General features: G+C 43.4%; 1 protein-coding gene across 2 annotated transcripts in view; it reads right to left on the bottom strand.

The window, feature by feature from the left end:
* The window catches only part of MAP3K21 (mitogen-activated protein kinase kinase kinase 21), a 53,781-nt gene that overhangs the window by 6,726 nt on the left and 28,082 nt on the right, over nt 1–18,973 (bottom strand). For both annotated transcript variants that reach the window (XM_058669356.1, XM_058669357.1), the window contains exons 5-6: nt 11,499–11,739; nt 2,206–2,328 (exon numbers count right to left, since the gene is read on the bottom strand). In XM_058669356.1, the coding sequence (XP_058525339.1) occupies nt 2,206–2,328; nt 11,499–11,739 (364 nt within the window). The remainder of the gene's footprint in view (nt 1–2,205; nt 2,329–11,498; nt 11,740–18,973) is intronic.

Genomic DNA, 18,973 nt, shown 5'->3' with positions numbered 1-18,973 from the left:
GATACAGCTATATTAAAATTACAATGTAGGCTAATTTTTCATTAGTCATTACAATGTTGTTTAATCATTACAGCAGACTGCCTACAGTTGCCTTCTGAAATCTGAAAATACAGTTGGGCCTTTGGCACAGGGTTAAGATGCCACAGGGACCCTTTCATCCAACATGAGAGCGCCTGTGTGGGCTGCAATAATGATCAGCTGATTCCAGCTTCCAGCTCATGCACACTCGGCAGACAACAGGTGGACCACTCAGTTAGCTGGGTCCCTGCCACATATGAGGAGACCCACACTCAGTTCACAGCACCTGTCTTCAGCTTGACCCAGCCTATTAGATGCAGGAATTTGAGAAGTGAACAAAAGACATGGAAGATCTCTCTCTTTCCCTCTCTCTCTACCTTCCTTAAAAAAAAAAAAAAAAAAAAAAAAAACTGAAACTACTATTGAACAGTTTTCTGAGTTTTGTCTTCTTTCTCATCTGGGGATTACTAGAGTATCGAGCTGGATGAGTCATATTGAGAAGTCCATGGATTTGTACATGGGATCCACTTAGAAGAGTGTCAACAGTACAGTATGTACTGTAGGATGTTAGCTGTTGTTATAACCGTGCTAGGTGCCAGGACGGACACAAAGTCTCTGCCTTGATGATCTGGGGGATGGGAGGAGGAGAGGGTGAGGAGCTGTGAGGTTAAGCAATTTGCCCCAGGTCATGGGGTAGGGCCAGATGGGGCCTCAACCCCAGAGTAGCTCTGGCAGTCACAGTCCACTGTGCAGGGGCCACTTTGGCATGAGCAAGAGGCAGTTTGGCAGCACCCAGGATGTTGGTCAGAACAAAGATGACCAGGATAGGGGCTAGAGTTTGCGAATTCTCTGCTTCTGCATGGGAAGTTGGTTCTGTGTGCAGGATCTGGATTGGAATGTTCTATGTGTTACTTCTGAGAACAGATGTAGGACTTGTCTCCATGCTACAGGGCTGGAATTCGCTTAAAATCACACAAACCAATCTTGGCGTGCCCAACCACTCCCTATTTTCATACAGTGGGATTAACAAAGGCAGCATGTAACGGCACTGGGAATGGAGGAGACGGTAGGGAAGTAGCTGGGCAAGGGCGAACAGACCATTTGGGCTCTGCCAGAGCCACGGGACCAAACCCAATGCCCATTTCCACTCCTTAAACTAAGTCCTTACCCTGTCTGGGCAAAGGCAAGGTACAAAGTATGGCTTATGGAAAACACAGTGTCAGAGTGACGCGTCAGCGGTAACAGGCATGACAGTGCTTGGAGTTCCAGCACCGCACCCTCTTTAGATCCCAGCCTCCTGTCACAAAGAGAAGACTGCCGTCAGGAGCTTGCCAAACACAAAAGTGAATCTCTCAGCTAGAGCCCAGGTTTTCATCTCCAAAAGAGAAAACAAGTGCAGGCCTCAATAGAAAATGCCCCTTTAAGGTGCTGTCTTCTCCAAATCTGCATGAAAAGGAGCAGAAAAGGAAGCTTGAGGGAGAAAGGTCATTTTCTCAATGAGTAATGACTATGGTTAACAGAGGCCCCTCACCACATGCAGTAGACTTCCATAAGATTCATCAGTCTTTCTGCTCAGCCTGCCAGGGCCGGGGGGAAGGGTGGGAAGGGTTGTTAACCAGGATTTGCCTTTGAAACAAAAAATCACTACCTTTACTTCATCTCAGACTAAATGATTTGGTGCCAGGAAAATGAGTGGTATGCATTGTGTCCTCTGGGCTCAACATTCTTTCTAAAACCAAAATACTATCTGAGGCTTTGAAGTATTATGTTGGTCAAACCTAAAGCAGACTAAAGTTACACCTCTAAGAACAAAATATTTAAAGTATTCCTAAATTCCCAGGCTCACCTCTCAAAATCTCCATATACAAGCAACTTCTGTTATTGTTAGCTCAGGTTAGTTTCAAATGCAACTGTTTTAACAAAATGTCTCAAGAGGTGATGAATCCCTCATCAATCCCAGAGCAGTCATAGCACCCAGGATCTAAGAATCACAGTTGGTGCTGAGTATTAAGAAAATGGGACAAAACGATTTAAGACCACGGGTTGTTTTCCAAACAGATGTTGGTGCCTATTAAATGTCACATGCTTACTTGCAACCTGCCACAGAAACACATCTGCTTAATTGGATTCCATGTCAAGAAATTGAAGTGAACCCAGAAGTCCTCTGTGGCAGAGGTGACTACTTACGCTGGATAGCCCGGAGCCGAGGCAGCATCGTGGGACTGCTGGGCGGACTGGACCCGCTGCTGTTCAAACTCCTCCGTTTGTCCAGGTTAGGAGAAGCCTGTACAGTTATCTTGTGCTGGAAATCTGTTGGACATGAAAAAAAGGTAAGAAGTGATATTTCATTGTTTTAAGTCGTTCCGTATCTTTGGCATAGAGCAATAAAACCAAAAAAGGCCAGATGGCAGCTACATCATGTATTTCAAACTCTGTTTCTTACGTTGGTTTCTTATCTTCACTTCATGGTTCCAATCATTGACAAATTCACAGCTTACAGAGTAGGTAAAGTGAGACCCACACATACACACACACACAGAAATGAAACGATACTGGATCCTTGTGACATTTCACAATCATCTAAGAAGAAAACGGTACCAGCAAGCCATCTGTCACAGATAAAAAACAAAATGACAAAATTCCTGGTTTTATGCCCAATAAACTATAGACCTCAACCCAGCCAGGAGCTGCTCTGAGCCTGTCTCTAGACCTGGGAAATGCAGAAAGTATTTCACAGGGTTGCTTTGGTCATTAGAATTCCATATTGCACGCCACTTTGCAGTGCCTGTGTTTGAATACGACTTCAGCTGCCTGCTCATGTGGACCCTGAGATAACAGCAATGCCTAAAATGGCTGAGGCCCTGACACCCCGGTGGGAGACTCAGATTATGTTCCCATTTATGGTTCTGGTCCTGGGCCAGCCCTAGCTGCTGTATGGAGTGAACAGGGAAATATGAGCTTGCTTACTCTCTCTAGATTTCTATCAAACAACAACAATAATAACTTGTAGGTAAAATGTAGGTAAAAAAGCCTTGTGTGGACAAGTCATTCTACAAATGGCAGCTACTATCATCTTACTATAATATGGGAATATATGAAAGAAACAGTAATATTATCAGATGGAAAAATGACAGAGCCTAGAAAAATGTGGTAAACTATTGGGAAAATTATTCAAAACTTGAACATCAGCAAAAGAAATTATCAACTGTCTTTTCAGCACAATGTGAGCTTAACCTTTGATTTTCTATTGACTGGTCTATTTTTACAACTCATCAGGGACAGGGGTCAACTGGTAGGTTTTCTCTGGTGATGATGCAAATAATTTCTGTCTGGTGAAAAACACAGTCCTAAAGGTTATGGTTGATTGCCTCGCTGAACACTCAGCCGGTCTGTATATCACTCAGCAGTCTCATCCGGACACTTCTTGATTGAACTGCCCAGAAGCATCTAACACCTCGGAGTTTCATCTGAACCAGTTTTATCCGGTTCCTCACTAATGAATGAGTTGAATAAAATCTTTGACACATATTCATTTCATATTTGCAAGAGAGCTATCATTTACTTCTTTGGAAATTATACTTTAAAGAACTTAAATGACTCACTTGGTACTTAAGATGAACATAGTGGGAATTTGGGAGGCAAAATCGTCTAACCAATTATTTATGGTAGACATCAGAAAATATGCCTTCTTCCTGTCCCTAAGTATCCATCGAGCATAAAATATATACAAATCTGTAATGGGTATTTCTATATTTCAGGTTCTCGAGTTAGCAATCTTGGATTTGAATCTCAGTCCTATTAATATGTAATAGGTAGGCAGATAGTATATCTGCTGAACTAGATGTCATCATAAGTCGCCATAGGTCCCCTCTGCTCCTATTTGTCAATCAAAAGACCCCCTTAGCCAAGATGCAAATGCTTCATCCAAGATTTAAACGGGCTGCAGAGAAATACCACGAAAATATGGATATTGAGCTCCACAAGTGAACTGCAATGCCATATAATTCCCAGGTGGCTTCATGTCTATAGAGGCATCACCCCCTCTCATGAAGAAGGCCCATAATTTGGAGGGGCTCTCCATCTCTCTCCGAACACAGACCAGGAAGGAGGTGCTATGCAGATGCTCCCTCCCTCCCTTTTCCCTCTCCCACCCTTTCTCCTTTCAGGTAATCTGGCCCACTGACTATTCATGACAGGTATGTATGTGTGTGTGCTCACTTTCTCACCTTTCGAATACATTTTTATCACTTTGTACACCTCATCTGAATCTGCACTTAGAATGCTTATTTAGAACTCGATACTGTAGTGTTGCACGTTAAACCATTGCCTGCAATGCCAGCATCCCATATGGGTGCCAATTCAAGTCCCAGCTACTCCACTTCCAATCCAGCTCTGTGCTAACATGCATGTGAAGGTAATGTGGGGTGGGACAAGCCCTTCAACTCCTAACCTACATGGGAGATCCAGAAGAAGTTCTTGGCTCCTGGCGTCAGATTGGCTCAGCTCCAGCCATTGCAACCACTCAAGAAGTGAACCAGCAGACGCAAGATCTTCCTCTCTTTCACCTTCTCTCTGTAACTATGCCTTTTCAATAGAAATAAATAAATCTTTTTTAAAAATCTCAATACATTAGTTCGCAAAGGTGAGGGTCAGGAGATCCCCCATCCTGACTCCTATTTCACAGGACAGCTATGAAGAATTAAATCCAAAGAGAACATTAACCAAGGACTTAGTTAGGATGTAATAAATGCTATTCTAGTTCCTCTCCAACTATATTGCCATCACCATTTCATGGCCAGGATGCTAGAATCCCTTCTGGCCAACTTCTTACATCCATATTTGGCCCCTCAAGTCTATCTCACAACATCCAGGTGTATTTGAAAGCGCTACTTCTAAGGCTTCTCATTAACACTGGAACAGCCTCTGTTTGTTTCCGCAAATCTGAGTCAGGATTCCTGCTGCTGCTCCAACCTCACCCTGCCCTGTTCTCTCCAGTCCTTGGATTCTAAGCAAAAGGCCAGCATTCCTCCAACACGCCATGTTCTAAAGTGCTATTTTAGGCACTTGCAGGGCTTATAGCCTCTGTTACAGCTACCTACCTCTGCTGATACGGGGACAAGGCAGCCCTCTACTCCAAAGCAACAGGCTTCACTCAAACTATTTACAGGACCAGAATTTTAATCTCACATGATGTCAGGAGACATGAAATATTATCCTTCATGGGATTTCCTTCAAGTCTTGGCAGGTGTGAAAACCATTCTTAACTCATGAGTTGTTCATAACAGAGCAGGATTGGACTCATTGTTACACCAGGTGAAAACCACACTGGTCTTCATTTCCTGGAAAAAACTCAGCTTTTTCTGAATATGCCCTCCATCTGTCCTCCTCCTCCTCCCTCTGTGTCTGGAAACTTCCCAGGTCAAGTCTCAATTGAACTGTTACTTCTTTACAAAGCCTTAGGCCAGGTTACATCCCTGTGCTAATCATTGTCATATGACTATTCCCTCCCTGCAGTTAATCATTACAGCAAGTAAATGAGCGCTGGTTTAATCATCAGCTGAAGGTCAGCCCCTCCCAATATAATGTCAGACCTAGAGGGGCAGCAACCTTTCCAGTGGCTGTCAGACCGGGTCGAGTTCCAGACTGGACAGCACCTTGCACAGAAGAAGCTTAAGAAACTTTGAGGAATTAGTAGTTTCTTTGTTAAAAATTTAAGTCCACTGAGTACACAGGGCATATTTATTTAACCAGAAACCCTCATACTTGGTACACTGTAGAGCCTCAAGTATTTGTTCAATGAGAAAGTTGTGCCAAGGTTTATCTACAGGATCCAACCGGTGCTTAAAGCTAACTGCTGAGACACAGAGAGCAGTGAGGACGTGACCTGGAAGGCGAGGCAAATGGAAGGGAAGTATCGGCCGAGAGACGTGCTCCAGTCACTAGGTAGAGACCAGGAAGTACTGCCCGGGCATAACAGTTCAAGCAGAACAGACACAGGAAATCAGATCAGGAGGGTGTGAGGCCTGGATCTGGAGTAGTATAGAGGAAACAGTCAATGAAAGAAAGAAAACTATTTAGATGCAAGTGACATATAAAGGTTTAACCAGCCACGTGGCAGTTGTTACATATAGAAGCAATTTTCTGATAACTTTCACAGCAGGAGAGACCCTCCAGTTCACAGCAGAAGGCAGGCCAAGAACCAGGACACAGTGCCTCAAAGACAAATTGAGCCAGACATGATGGTGCAGTGCGTTATGCCACCACATGCAACTCCTGCATCCCTTATGAGCACTGCTTTGAGTCTCCACTGCTCTGCTTCTGATCCAGCTTCCTACTAATGTGCCTCTGCAAGCAGCACAGAATAGCACAGGTGCTTGGGTCCCAGCCACCACACAGGGAGACCAGGATGCAATTCCATGTTCCTGGCTTTGGTCTGGTCCAGCCCTAGCTACTGTGATTTGGGGGCTGAACCAGCAGTCAGAAGATACCTCTCTGTCTCTCTCTCAAACTCTGCCTTTCAAATTAATTAAGCTTTAAAAGTTATCTGCTAATGGCAACTGCTCCCTGGTGACAGGCTTTAAGTCAAAAGCCTAGGGCAAACAGAGACACTTCATAAACAATCCTAAGGGGCCAGGGTGGGAAGGATCACCTGGGTAGACCAGTGGGCCTTTCTCCACAGCACCTCTGTGAGACATCTGCTAGGTCCTTCTGAGCATACTCATTCTCACTCTCATCATGGCAGGTCATTTTTGCAGCTCTTTGAAGTTAACATGCCACTGGTTTACACAAATGCCACCTTTTGGAGTCTTTATAACCCTCTTTTTGCCTTGTGCTTAGATGTCTTACCATAATAACTTTGGTCTAAAACAAACACAACACAGAGGGAGTAAAGTGGTCAAAGAATAAAAAATATCCACTACGATCATAATCACAAAGGTTGCATCTAAAAATGTAGTTTCTAAAGCCCATCACAATTGTTCTATGGCTAAATCCTCACTTTGCAACTGCCGGGATCCCAAATAGGTAACATTTTGTGTCCCAGCTGTTCCACTCCCCATCCTGTTCTGTGCTTATGGCCTGGGAAAACAGTAGAGGATGGGTCAAAGCTATGGGACTCTGCACCCGCAAGGGAGATCCAGAAGAAACTCCTGGTTCCTGACTTTGTATTGGCTCATCTCTGGCCATTGCTGTACTTGGAGAATAAACCAGTGGACGGAAGATCTTTCTGTCTCTCCTTCTCTCCATGAAGCTGATCTCCCTTCCCAATAAAACTAAATAAGTCTTCAGGAAAAAAAAAATATATATATATAGTTCTTAGATGATATCAAGCATTAATCTTCCTTATCTAGAGGACAGCCATGAAAGGATTCCAACGGAAACATGACTGCATTTGGGTTTTCTAGCCAAAAGCCATCATAGTTACAAATACTCCTAAGATTAAAAAGCATCAATGATTCTCAAGGGCAAAATTAGAAATGAATCTAATTATCTACATTTGAAACGTTTTTGGAAGATCTGTAGGTGCAAACACAGAGGACCAATTTGTGGGAGCTTCTGAGCTTTCTCTGGGCTACTTAGGTACAAGGCCAAATCCTGCACGAGCAATCCAAGAAGTCTGGCAGGACAACTCACTATCAAGGAGGTGTCACCATAGAAGAGAGCGCCAATCCACTGGTCTACTCTTCAAAGGCCTACAACAGACAGGAACTCAGAATCAATCCTGATTTTCCCAAGTGGGTGGCAGAGGCCCAAGTATTTGGGTCACCACCACCTGCTGCCTCCTAGATTGTACGACAGCAGGAAGCTGGTACTGGGAACACAGCTGCAACTTGAGCTACAATATTCCAATATGGGATGCAGTTATCTCAAGTGGAATCCTAACCACCCGGACAAATGCCTGTCCTGACAGTATTATACAAAACTGGAACATGATAACCCAAAGAATTCCCTAGCAGATGACAATAATGGATGCAACAAAGTATTTCCATAGTTCTCATGTTCCTTCTTGGATGCCAGTGCTAGTCTGAGATATTCTACAAGTAAATCTATAAGGGGTGTGTGCAGAGGATGCAAGGAGCTAGAAGCCTCAAATGAGAGAAAAGTGTTTTAGTATTTAGTTTCAACAGTAAAATTAATGCAGCACCCTCTTGTGGGAAGAATTCTCAGGCCTAATTCTAGACCATTCCATTTCCTTCGTGATGGATAATAACAGAGAATGTTGTAGTTTTGCATTAGCTGGAACCTTTTACTAAGTATCACAAACTAAATCAATGTACAATGAAAATGTCCTGCTTCAGGACACATTTGGCATAGCAGTTAATACTCTGCTTGGGTCACTCACATTTCAGATTGGACGAGCTGGGTTTGAGTCCCTGCACTGCTCTTCATTCCAGCTTCCAAGTACACACCAGTGAAGCAGCAGCTGATGGCTTTAAGTACTTGCATCACTGTCAGCCATCAGGAAAACCGTGAGTGAATTCTCAGATCTGGGCTCTGGCTTGGCCCAGCCGCGGCTGCTGCAGGCACTTGCACAGTAAGCCAAAGACAAGATCCCTTCTGTCTCTTTCTCACGTTCTCTTTGCTTTTCAATTAAATAAATATTCACTCTCAGGGCCCGGCGGCGTGGCCTAGCGGCTAAAGTCCTCGCCTTGAACGCCCCGGGATCCCATATGGGCGCCGGTTCTAATCCCGGCAGCTCCACCTCCTATCCAGCTCCCTCTGCTTGTGGCCTGGGAAAGCAGTTGAGGACGGCCCAACACTTTGGGACACTGCACCCGCGTGGGAGATCTGGAAGAGGTTCCTGGTCCCGGCATCGGATTGGCACAGCACCGGCCCATTGCGGCTCACTTGGGGGGTGAAACATCAGATGGAAGATCTTCCTCTCTGTCTCTCCTCCTCTCTGTATATCCGGCTTTCCAATAATAATAAATCTTTAAATAAATAAATAAATAAGTAAATAAATAAATAAATAAATAAATAAATATTCACTCTCTTAAAATGTACCACCCATTTTCACAAAGAGATAAATCCAAATAGTACACAATGGTAATTTTTAAAAATCTGGCAAAAACTAACATATTTAGTCTGTTTAGCCAAGGAATGCTTGAGAAGAAAACCAAGCATTAAAAACCTTACGGGGTCCAGTACAGTGGCCTAGCAGCTAAAGTTCTCACCTTGAACATGCTAGGATCCCACATGGGCGCCAGTTGTAATCCTGGCAGCTCCACTTCCCATCCACTTTCCATGCTTGTGGCCTGGGAAAGTAATCGAGGATGGCCCAAAGCCTGGGGACCCTGCACCTGGAGGAAGTTCCTGGCTCCTGACTTCAGACTGGTGCAGCACCAGCTGTTACAGTCACTTGGGGAGTTAACCATCGGACAGAAGATCTTCCTGTCTCTCCTCCTCTCTGTATATCTGACTTTGCAATAACAATAAAATAAATCTTTTTTAAAAATGTGACCTTAGGAATCCTGAGATATTTAATCACTACACAGAAGAAGAAAGAACCCTTGGAATTATTTATTTGGTTTCTTTCTATGTTCACTTTCCTTCCCATTAAGATTTCTTCTTACTCTTTCGTCCCAAGCATCCAATGGAAACCCTGCATACTATTATCATACCACAGTCCCAATACAGAGAGAAGACAGCTAATAGTGCTGAGTGCCAGAGGAGAAAATTCAACCCAGCATTCTCATAAGTTTGTTGCAGTTGGTGTTGTGCCATAGCAGTTTTAGCCACTGCCTACCAAGGGGCATCCCATGTGGGCACTGCCTGGCCTCCTGGTCATTCCATTTCCCATCTAACTCCCTCCTTGTGTGCCTGGGAGAGCAGCAGAAGAAAGCCCAATGGGCCATCCACATGGATGACCCAGATGGTGCTCTTGGATACTGCTTTCAGCTGAGCCCAGTCCTGGCTGCTGCAGGCATTTGGGAAGTGAACCAGCAAATGAAAGATTCTTTGCCTTAAGAGATAACTCGTCCATCACAATAAATCAATCAAAAATTTTACAAAGAAATTATCTATTATCTAGGCTTAAGAGTAGAATTATCATGAATAAAATAGTCTAGTTTTCATTCACAACAGCTGGCACCTTACACAAACATCAGAGAAGAACCTGGAAAAATACCCTCTCTCTTTCCAGATGGGTAGAAGACAAAATGCACAAAGCACCTATGGCCTCTACCCAGCATATCAAACCAAATGATCAAAAAAGAATACTGAATACTGGGGCCTGGCACTGTAGCCTAGCAGCTAAAGTCTTTGCATTGCATGCATCGGGATCCCATATGGGTGCTGGTTTGTGTCCCAGCAGCCTCACTTCCCATCTAGCTCCCTGCTTGTGGCCTCGGGAAAGCAGTCAAGGATGGCCCAAAGTCTTGGGACCCTGAACCCATGTGGGAGACCCGGGGGAAGTTGTGGGCTCCTGGCTTCGGATCGGCACAGCTCTGGCCGTTGTGGCCATTTGGGGAGTGAATCAACGGAAGGAAAATCTTTGTCTTCTTCCTCTCTGTGTATTTGACTTTCCAATAAAAAAATAAGGTAAAATGAATCTTTAAAAAATTCCTAACACTTAAAACCACAAGATTCCAGTAACCTTCTAGCTAATTAAGGGAATCTACAATACTCTAAAACATCATAGCATGCTATATGGCCTCCAGCATTCTATAATAAGGACTTTGCAAGACGATTTAGACACAGTTGACATGAAATAGAACTGTCATGACTGTTATCTAAATCCAATTTCTACAGCATTAATAAATATCACAAAAAAACACTCGAGTCCACAGAGAGCACTCTCAATGCCCAATGCCCACCTATGCAGAGACACAGGTACCAACATACACACTACGCAAGTGCCATACTCCCGTTCTGTCCCCATACTCCCGTCATCAGAAAAAAAAAAATCACAAATATTGTAGGGACATTTGTATTCTGTGCAGTTTCTCCTAACCATCTTACCAAAGGAATACGGCAAGCTTTGACACATGACTTTGATTGCCTGCCAAAGACTGAACGATTTTTGTAACTCAAGATTGTGACTCCTTAGCTGAAAGCAGGAATATACCAAAAGAACTTGATACATCTTATGGAAGATGCTGACAACAGTACCACTGTCCCAGATGGACTCAGCTTCCAGCAGACATTCCGGACCCCAGTGGAAGTAAGCAAGTTAATGACGCAGCAACACCAGTTCAGGTGTCCTGGGCTGTCACAAAGTTGGTCAGGGCTTTGATTTCTAAAGCAATACATGAATCCGCTCAGTAGTACACAAGGAGGCAGAGAAACAAACACTCCTGCGCAGTCTCCTGTCACTTGGTCCTGACGCACAGACAGCTTCCTGCACCAGGACTGGGCATTCCAGCGACTGCACTATTTTAAAATCCGACTTCCCCAGATTTCCCATCATTAACGCAACAAAGGCGGCAGAGAAAAAAGGATGAGGCACAAGTATCTTCATGCAGTAACAACTCAAATCATACCTGAAGGCAAACTGATCCGATGTCCATCTTTGAGCTTTAACCGACTTCTCTTAAACTTGCCCTTCCTCTTCTTCACATTTGGCTTCTCCTGATTGAGCTGGAAGAGCATGATGTTCAGCTCCCGCTCCAGCACGTGGATCTCGCGCTCGGCCAGCTGCTGCTCCCGCCTTCTCAGCAGCTCTTCCTGTGACTTCTGCTGCAGCGCTGCCCGCGTCAGCTCCTCCTCCCGGGACCGCAGCTCCTGCGCAAACATGCCCAGCACTCACGTCACACACTACAGAGACCTGAGTCCATGGCATCAGGCTTTTGTCCCTTCCTTCTTTCAGCCACTGGGTTCCTATGCATGGACAGAAGCTGTTCAACTCCCTGGTCACTCCAGTCGTAATAGGGCACTCTGTCAGTTAGGGCAACCAAGGGCTAAGACCTGGAACTGTTGCTGTAGCATAGTGGGTAAACATGACACCTGTGATGCTGGCTTCCCATATGGGTGCTGGTTAATGCCCCAGCTATTGCATTTCTGATCCAGCTCCTTGCTAATGTGCCTGGAAAAATAGTAGAAGGCAGCCAAAGTGCTTGGGCCCCTGTACCCATTTGGAAGACCTGGGAGAGGTGTTTTTGCATAGTCCCACCCTGGCTTCTATTTGGGGAGTGAGCCAGTAGATGGAGAAAACCTTTCTCTCTCTCTTTCTCACATCCTCTTTCTCTTTCCATCCTTCTCTCACAATAACTTTCAAATAAATAGTATCTTAAAAACAGAAGAGCAGTTAGACCCTTTTAGCATTGTATTAACCTGGATGAAAACCAAACCTCCACAAAGGCTCTATTCTCCTGTCGGTTTTCTTTTCTTTTCTTTTTTTTTTTGAAAGATTTATTCACTTTATTACAAAGTCAGATATACAGAGAGGAGGAGAGACAGAGAGGAAGATCTTCCATCCGATGTTTCACTCCCCAAGTGAGCTGCAACGACCGGTGCGCGCCGATCCGATGCCGGGAACCTGAAACCTCTTCCCGGTCTCCCACGCGGGTGCAGGGTCCCAAAGCATTGGGCCGTCCTCAACTGCTTTCCCAGGCCACAAGCAGGGAGCTGGATGGGAAGTGGAGCTGCCGGGATTAGAACCGGCGCCCATATGGGCTCCCGGGGCTTTCAAGGCGAGGACTTTAGCCGCTAGGCCACGCCGCCGGGTCCCTCTGTCGGTTTTCTGATTCAAAAGGAGGCATCACAAACTACCATTGATTTCAACAGTTCTTTCTCCTGTCTCTGGCCATTAGGATATCCTGACATAGCAAATATACTTGAGGGGTATGCACACTCCCATACTGCAGGGTGCAGTTCTGGACTCCATTGCAGATCAGCTTCTGAGTCCAGCCTCCTACTAATGTGTGCCCTGGGAGCAGCAGGTAGTGACCCAAGGACTCTGGTCCTTGTCCCCATGTGGAAGACTAGATGGAATTCCAGGCTCCTGATTTCAGATTGGTCCAGCTCCAGCTGTTATGGCTATCACAAGATCTTGGTGAAAACACCAAGGGAAACAAAGCTAACGTAATGCATGTCCACTAAAAGCCTGTCAGCAATTAGAACATCTGGAATAATAAGCCAAAAAAAAGTAAATTCAGTGACAAAGAACTTCTCAGAATTCCACTAAAATGTGGAATGTATGGAAAATATCACTTGACAAGAGAGCTCATGAGACAGCTAATACAAGAAAAAGTTCAGAATTTGAGTTTTAGAATTATTGAAAAATCTGAAACCTAGAAAATCTATCAAAAAAAAGTGCTTTTATTCCTACTAGAAAAAAGTTATTAGAAGTACATTTGAGGGCCCGGCGGCGTGGCCTAGCGGCTAAAGTCCTCGCCTTGAAAGCCCCGGGATCCCATATGGGCGCCGGTTCTAATCCCGGCAGCTCCACTTCCCGTCCAGCTCCCTGCTTGTGGCCTGGGAAAGCAGTCGAGGACGGCCCAAGGCTTTGGGACCCTGCACCTGCGTGGGAGACCCGGAAGAGGTTCCTGGTTCCCGGCATCGGATCGGCGCGCACCGGCCCATTGCGGCTCACTTGGGGAGTGAATTATTGGATGGAAGATCTTCCTCTCTGTCTCTCCTCCTCTGTGTATATCTGGCTGTAATAAAAAATAAATAAATCTTTAAAAAAATAAATAAAAAATAAAATAAAAAAATAGAAGTACATTTGAGAACTCTGTAAAGAGTTTTAAAATCATATAGAGGCCCGTTCTTTAAGTTCCTTGATTTTTCATTTGAAAAACAGGGAGAAAGAGAGAGAGACACAGAGAGAGAATTCCCATCCACAAGTTCACTTGTTCAATGCCAGAAGCAGCCAGGATTACATCGGGCTACAGTCAAGAGCCTCCAGGTCTTCCACATGGATGGCAGGGGCCCAAGTAATTGAGCCTTCACCTGCCACCTCTACAGGTGCACACTGGAAAGAAGCAGAGAAGAAAGCAGAGGTGGAACTCGAACTCAGGCTCTCCAATACAGGATGTGGGCACCTAGCCTGTAAGTGAGCACTCATACTCCATCTCTATAAAGGATGCTACACTTTGTTAGTGGCTGTAGATCCTTTCTCTGGTAGAGCTGTGATCTATGAACACTGAGCACTGTGTTAGGACAGATTTTCTTCCTTTATATAAGTAGGCAAGACTCTCGATGGGCCCACTTCAACATACTGATCCATGAAGAAGGCAGTGCCAAGGCTCTGGTATTGTGGTGCAGTGAGGTAAGTCACTGTTCATGAAGCCAGTATTTCATCTGCTCCACTTCCAATTCAGCTCCTTACTAATGCCCCTGGGAAATCATCTTAAGATGGCCCGAGAGCTTCAGCCCCTACCACCACATGAGAGATCTAGATGGAGTTCCAGACTCCTGGTCTGGGTCTGGCCCAGCGGCAGCCATTGTGGCCATTTGAAGAGGAGTTAACCAGCACGTGGAACCTCTCTCATTTTTTTTCTCTCTCTAACTCTGCCTTTCAAATAAACAAATAAATATTTAATTAATAATTATATATATATATATATATATATATATATATATATATATATGTATATATCAGAAAAGGGTCTAGTGGCTGAAGTCCTCATCATCCATGTGCCAGGATCCAATTGGAACTGGTTCATATCCCAGCTGCTCCACTTTTCATCCAGCTCCCTGCTTGTGGCCTGGGAAAGCAGTGGAGCACAGCCCAAAGTCTTGGGCTGTATCCACATGGGAGACCCAGAAGAAATTCCTGGCTCCTGGCTCCAAATCGGCACAACTCCAGCTGTTGCAGCAACTTGGAGAGTGAACCAGCAGAAGAAAAATCTTTCTATCTCTCCTTCTCTCTGTAACTCTGCCTTTACAATAAAAATAATAAATAAATCTTAAAAAAAAAAAACAGGAGGGCCCGACACAGTAGCCTAGTGGCTAAACTCCTCGCCTTGTACACCCAGGATCCCATATGGATGCCAGTTCATATCCAGAAGAAGCTCCTGGCTCCTGGCTTCGGATCAACTCAGCTCCAGCCGTTGCAGCCACTTGGCGAGTGAACCAGTGGATGGAAGATCTTTATCTCTGTATCTCCTTCTCTCTATAAACCTGTGTCGCCAATAAAAATAAATAAAACTTTCTTGAAAATCAGGAAAGAGAAAGAAAAAAGGAGGGAAAGAAACTCGGAAGGAAGGATAGAAGGAAGGAAAGGAAGGGGGAAGGGAGGGAGACAGCGAGGGGCAGGAAGATCATTATCCCACAGATAAAGGAGAAAGCAGAAGGGCTAAGAACAAATAAGTTGTCTTGTTCAGTTCAAACTAAATCTGAATTTTTAGTAATTGCACCTAACTGAAATTTAGCTTTGAAATCATCATCTTCTTCTTTTTTTCTTTCTTTCTTCTTCTTTTTTTTTTTTTTTTTTTTTGTTGTTCAAGCAAAGCCTCAGCAGGATAACTTTAAATCACCTGATGATCAGTTGCTTTTATTCTGTTAATATGAGGCAGCTCAATCTTATTTATAGAGTAGACAGGTATTTCTTTATTACACCATGCTAGATATAAATGACTACTTATTTCTTGAAAAAATAAGTTATATATTAAGAATAATTCTGTAATCTGTTTTTAACTGTTGATTTCTCTAATTTGAATAAATAGGAGACTTTTCTGCAGCATATCTGGGGACATGGAGAATTTGTAATCACCTTTCTGTTTCTCAGTATTATTCACCTTTGCTAAGATACTACTTTTCAGTAGTGCTGATATTAACCCAATTAGCTATTGTCAAATGGAAAGGCCTAAGGATGAGTTAAGGGCAGCAAATTTAACTGGTATTTTGTAGGTTACTATGGTAACTGAGGAAGAAATAATTTTTAAAGCCAGCTTCCAGCTTAAAATAATTTCTCTTGCAACATCACATTTTTTAAAAATTTTTAAAATTTTATTTAATTTTAATTTTTAATCTTTTTTTAATTTAAAAAAAAGACAACTTGAAAATAAAGCAACACAATAATCTTTGCTCAAAATGAATTTTAAAACAGTCGAAAGTAAAACACTAGGGGTAGGGAGGTGTCTGCAGTATTAGAATCTTTTGAATACCTAGAAATTATGAAGCACACAAAACAACTCTTTGTGGTTGATGAGATTACTAGCAGTGATATTTAATTGCCTGGCACAGACCATTCTAGTAATGGCAAATCCAGCTCCCTGGCAGTGGTTGTTAATCATTAACGCCAACATGCCCTGGCGTAGTGGGTCAAAGACAGGTGCAGGCACAGAACGCAGACAGACACCCGGAGATAAGGAGCCAGGAATTTAGGGAGGACCAGGTATCTACGGAGGCTGCCGTTTACTGAGTAACACAGACCATGGCCAAGTTACTGACCATTAATTCCAAGTCGGACACCTCCTACCTCAGTAATCAGTGACCAAGAAAGGGAGATAGGGCACGGCCACTACTCTGCTTTTTATTCTAACAGAAAGATGCGATTAGCAACCTTTCAGCCAAAAAACAAATAATAAAAAGCATTAGACATTCTTTAATTGTAAGTCAGAAGACTCACACAATCCTCTAAACACTCGACTTCAAGGAACAAAGCACAAAAATCAAATGAAATGAAAAAGGACAACATTAAAGGACAGCTCAAAAATAACAACCAAAAGTGCAGCAAAAACCTCAACACAGAGAAAACTCTGACACAGCCTTGAAGCCTGCTTTAATTTTTACATCATATATGGTAGCAACACATTCTCTGGTGTGATTACATTTCACATGCATAAATATGTAAAAACAATGAACTAAAATCATAGTAATTCATGGTTAATAACATCACTCCTAAATTTAAAATTCTGATTCAAAGTTTTGGTTTCTCTCAAAGGTATTTTCAATCCTCCAGATATTTTCATTTGTGATTAAGCACTTCTACAACTGCTAAAAAATAGTTTGGAGAAGTATTTTTTAAAAGAAAAGTCTTTTCCTTATCATTTGAAATAACATACATGCAATTTCCAGGATTGAAAGTGTTAGCCCGTGGGAGGTGTTCCAGCACTGGGAGTGCTCTGGGACACCTGTGGCATTCAGGTCTGTGCTTCCTAGGGGCCCAGGTAGGCTCCCAGCCTTCCTCACCACTCTCCTTGGGGCTCAGGTAGGCTCCCAGCCTTCCTCCCCACTCTCTTTGGGGCCCAGGTAGGCTCCAGCCTTCCTCCCCACTCTCCTAGGGAGGTGCCGGCAATCCCATGGAATGCTGTGGGCGTGACCTGATCAAGGCAGCCTGGATTAGCATTCGTTACTTATGAATTCTTCGTTTTAATTAGTGGTGTGATGGTCTTGGGCTGTACTTGGCTGTTTCTTGCCTTCAGACTTAGAAAATACTGAAAAGTCTGAGATAGTGAAATTACCGACCCACTGATTGATAGAAAAATTACTTCAGCAGCCTGACATTTTTCTCTCTAACCATTATTTCTCAATCATTTACAAGAGAATGGCAAACCCCTACGCATATTGCTAATACTTAACAGATGCTGGGTTTGCACACGATCTGCTTCGCAGCTGCTCAACGGCCCATGTACTGGACCCAGATCCATTCCTGCCTTCCTCAAATGTGCTCCTTACTAAATTAATACGTCCCTGCCCCCGTCTACACTTTCAGCCTTTCTTGTATACTGGAATAGTTTTATGTTTTATATTTACACAAGTGGAACACAATGTAACTGTTCTCTTGCAACGTACTTGAATCTACCCATTATTAAATTTATCCATACCGGGGCAGAATGTCAATGTTTATGTGTTCTTAACTACTACGTTGGCCCTGAGACATCAGTCACTGTTTAATGAGACAGTGCAAAGCCAGATTAGGCAATTCTAAGGGACTTTTATCATGGGGAAATGATTCTTAGCTATAACTCTGTGAGTAGAATATTCCATTATTCAATATTCACAAATAAGAAAAAGCACACTTAAACAAACTAAATCTCCTGCCTGAAGATAATTCTATTAGTTTAACAACAAGCATAGAAGGCATAAAAATTCCTTTCTGAAAGATTATGATTTTATGTTTAGATAATCAATAATTGGCAATGTTGTACTTCAGCATATCATGTTATGGATATCCATATCCACAGACAATCTATGTACAACAGATGAATTTAAATCACTGAACAATCACACACCTCAGACAAGATTACCAAAATGCTCATGCACCACAAAAATTGTCTTTAATTAAATATATGTCATAAAGTGACCAGCCTTGTGGCATAGTGGGTTAAATTACCACCTATGACACTGGCATCCCATATAGATACTGATCCAAGTCCTGGCTACTGCACTTCCAATCCAGATCCCTGCTAACACACCTGGGAAAGCAACAGAAGATGCCCCAAGTGCCTGGGTCCTCGCACCATAAGTAGGATGAAGTCCCTGACTCCTGGCTTTGGCCCAGCCCATCCCTGACCTTTACCACCATTTGGGGAGGGAACCAGCAGCTCAAAGACCTGTCTCTGTCTCTCTGTAGCTCTGCCTTTCAAATAGATAAAGAACTTTTTAGGTAAATAAATGAATACTATGAAAACAGTGCACACTCTGAACTCAATGAGGAGCCCTTCAGTGTGCTTTAGTAGTATTTGTCACCGTTCAAAAGAGACCACGCTAAGTCACTGCACTGCCCAACCCATACTTTTTCTTCTGGTTCATTCTGCATGTGATAACATTGCTGCAGCATCCATATGGTTAACATACAGGCTTATTTTTTCCCTTCAAAATGTATGAATCCAGCACAACTCATTTAGAATTGACACATCAGAACTGACACCTTCTCCTGGATTCCCCAACAAAGCAAAAATCTTGGAAGCAAAAAGAAGAGACTAGGAGAAATTTTTTAAATCACTATAACTATTTATATTACACTACAATAATAGGAACAGTACAGTTTGTGACAAAAATTTTACAAATATTAGAACATTTCACAGCACACATTTAGCAGGGAATTTTATAACACAGAATGAAATGC

The sequence above is a fragment of the Ochotona princeps genome, chromosome 10, assembly GCF_030435755.1.
Source record: "Ochotona princeps isolate mOchPri1 chromosome 10, mOchPri1.hap1, whole genome shotgun sequence".
Taxonomy (NCBI): domain Eukaryota; kingdom Metazoa; phylum Chordata; class Mammalia; order Lagomorpha; family Ochotonidae; genus Ochotona; species Ochotona princeps.
The sequence above is the reverse complement of the archived record's forward strand: the minus strand, read 5'-3'. Positions and strand labels throughout refer to the sequence as shown.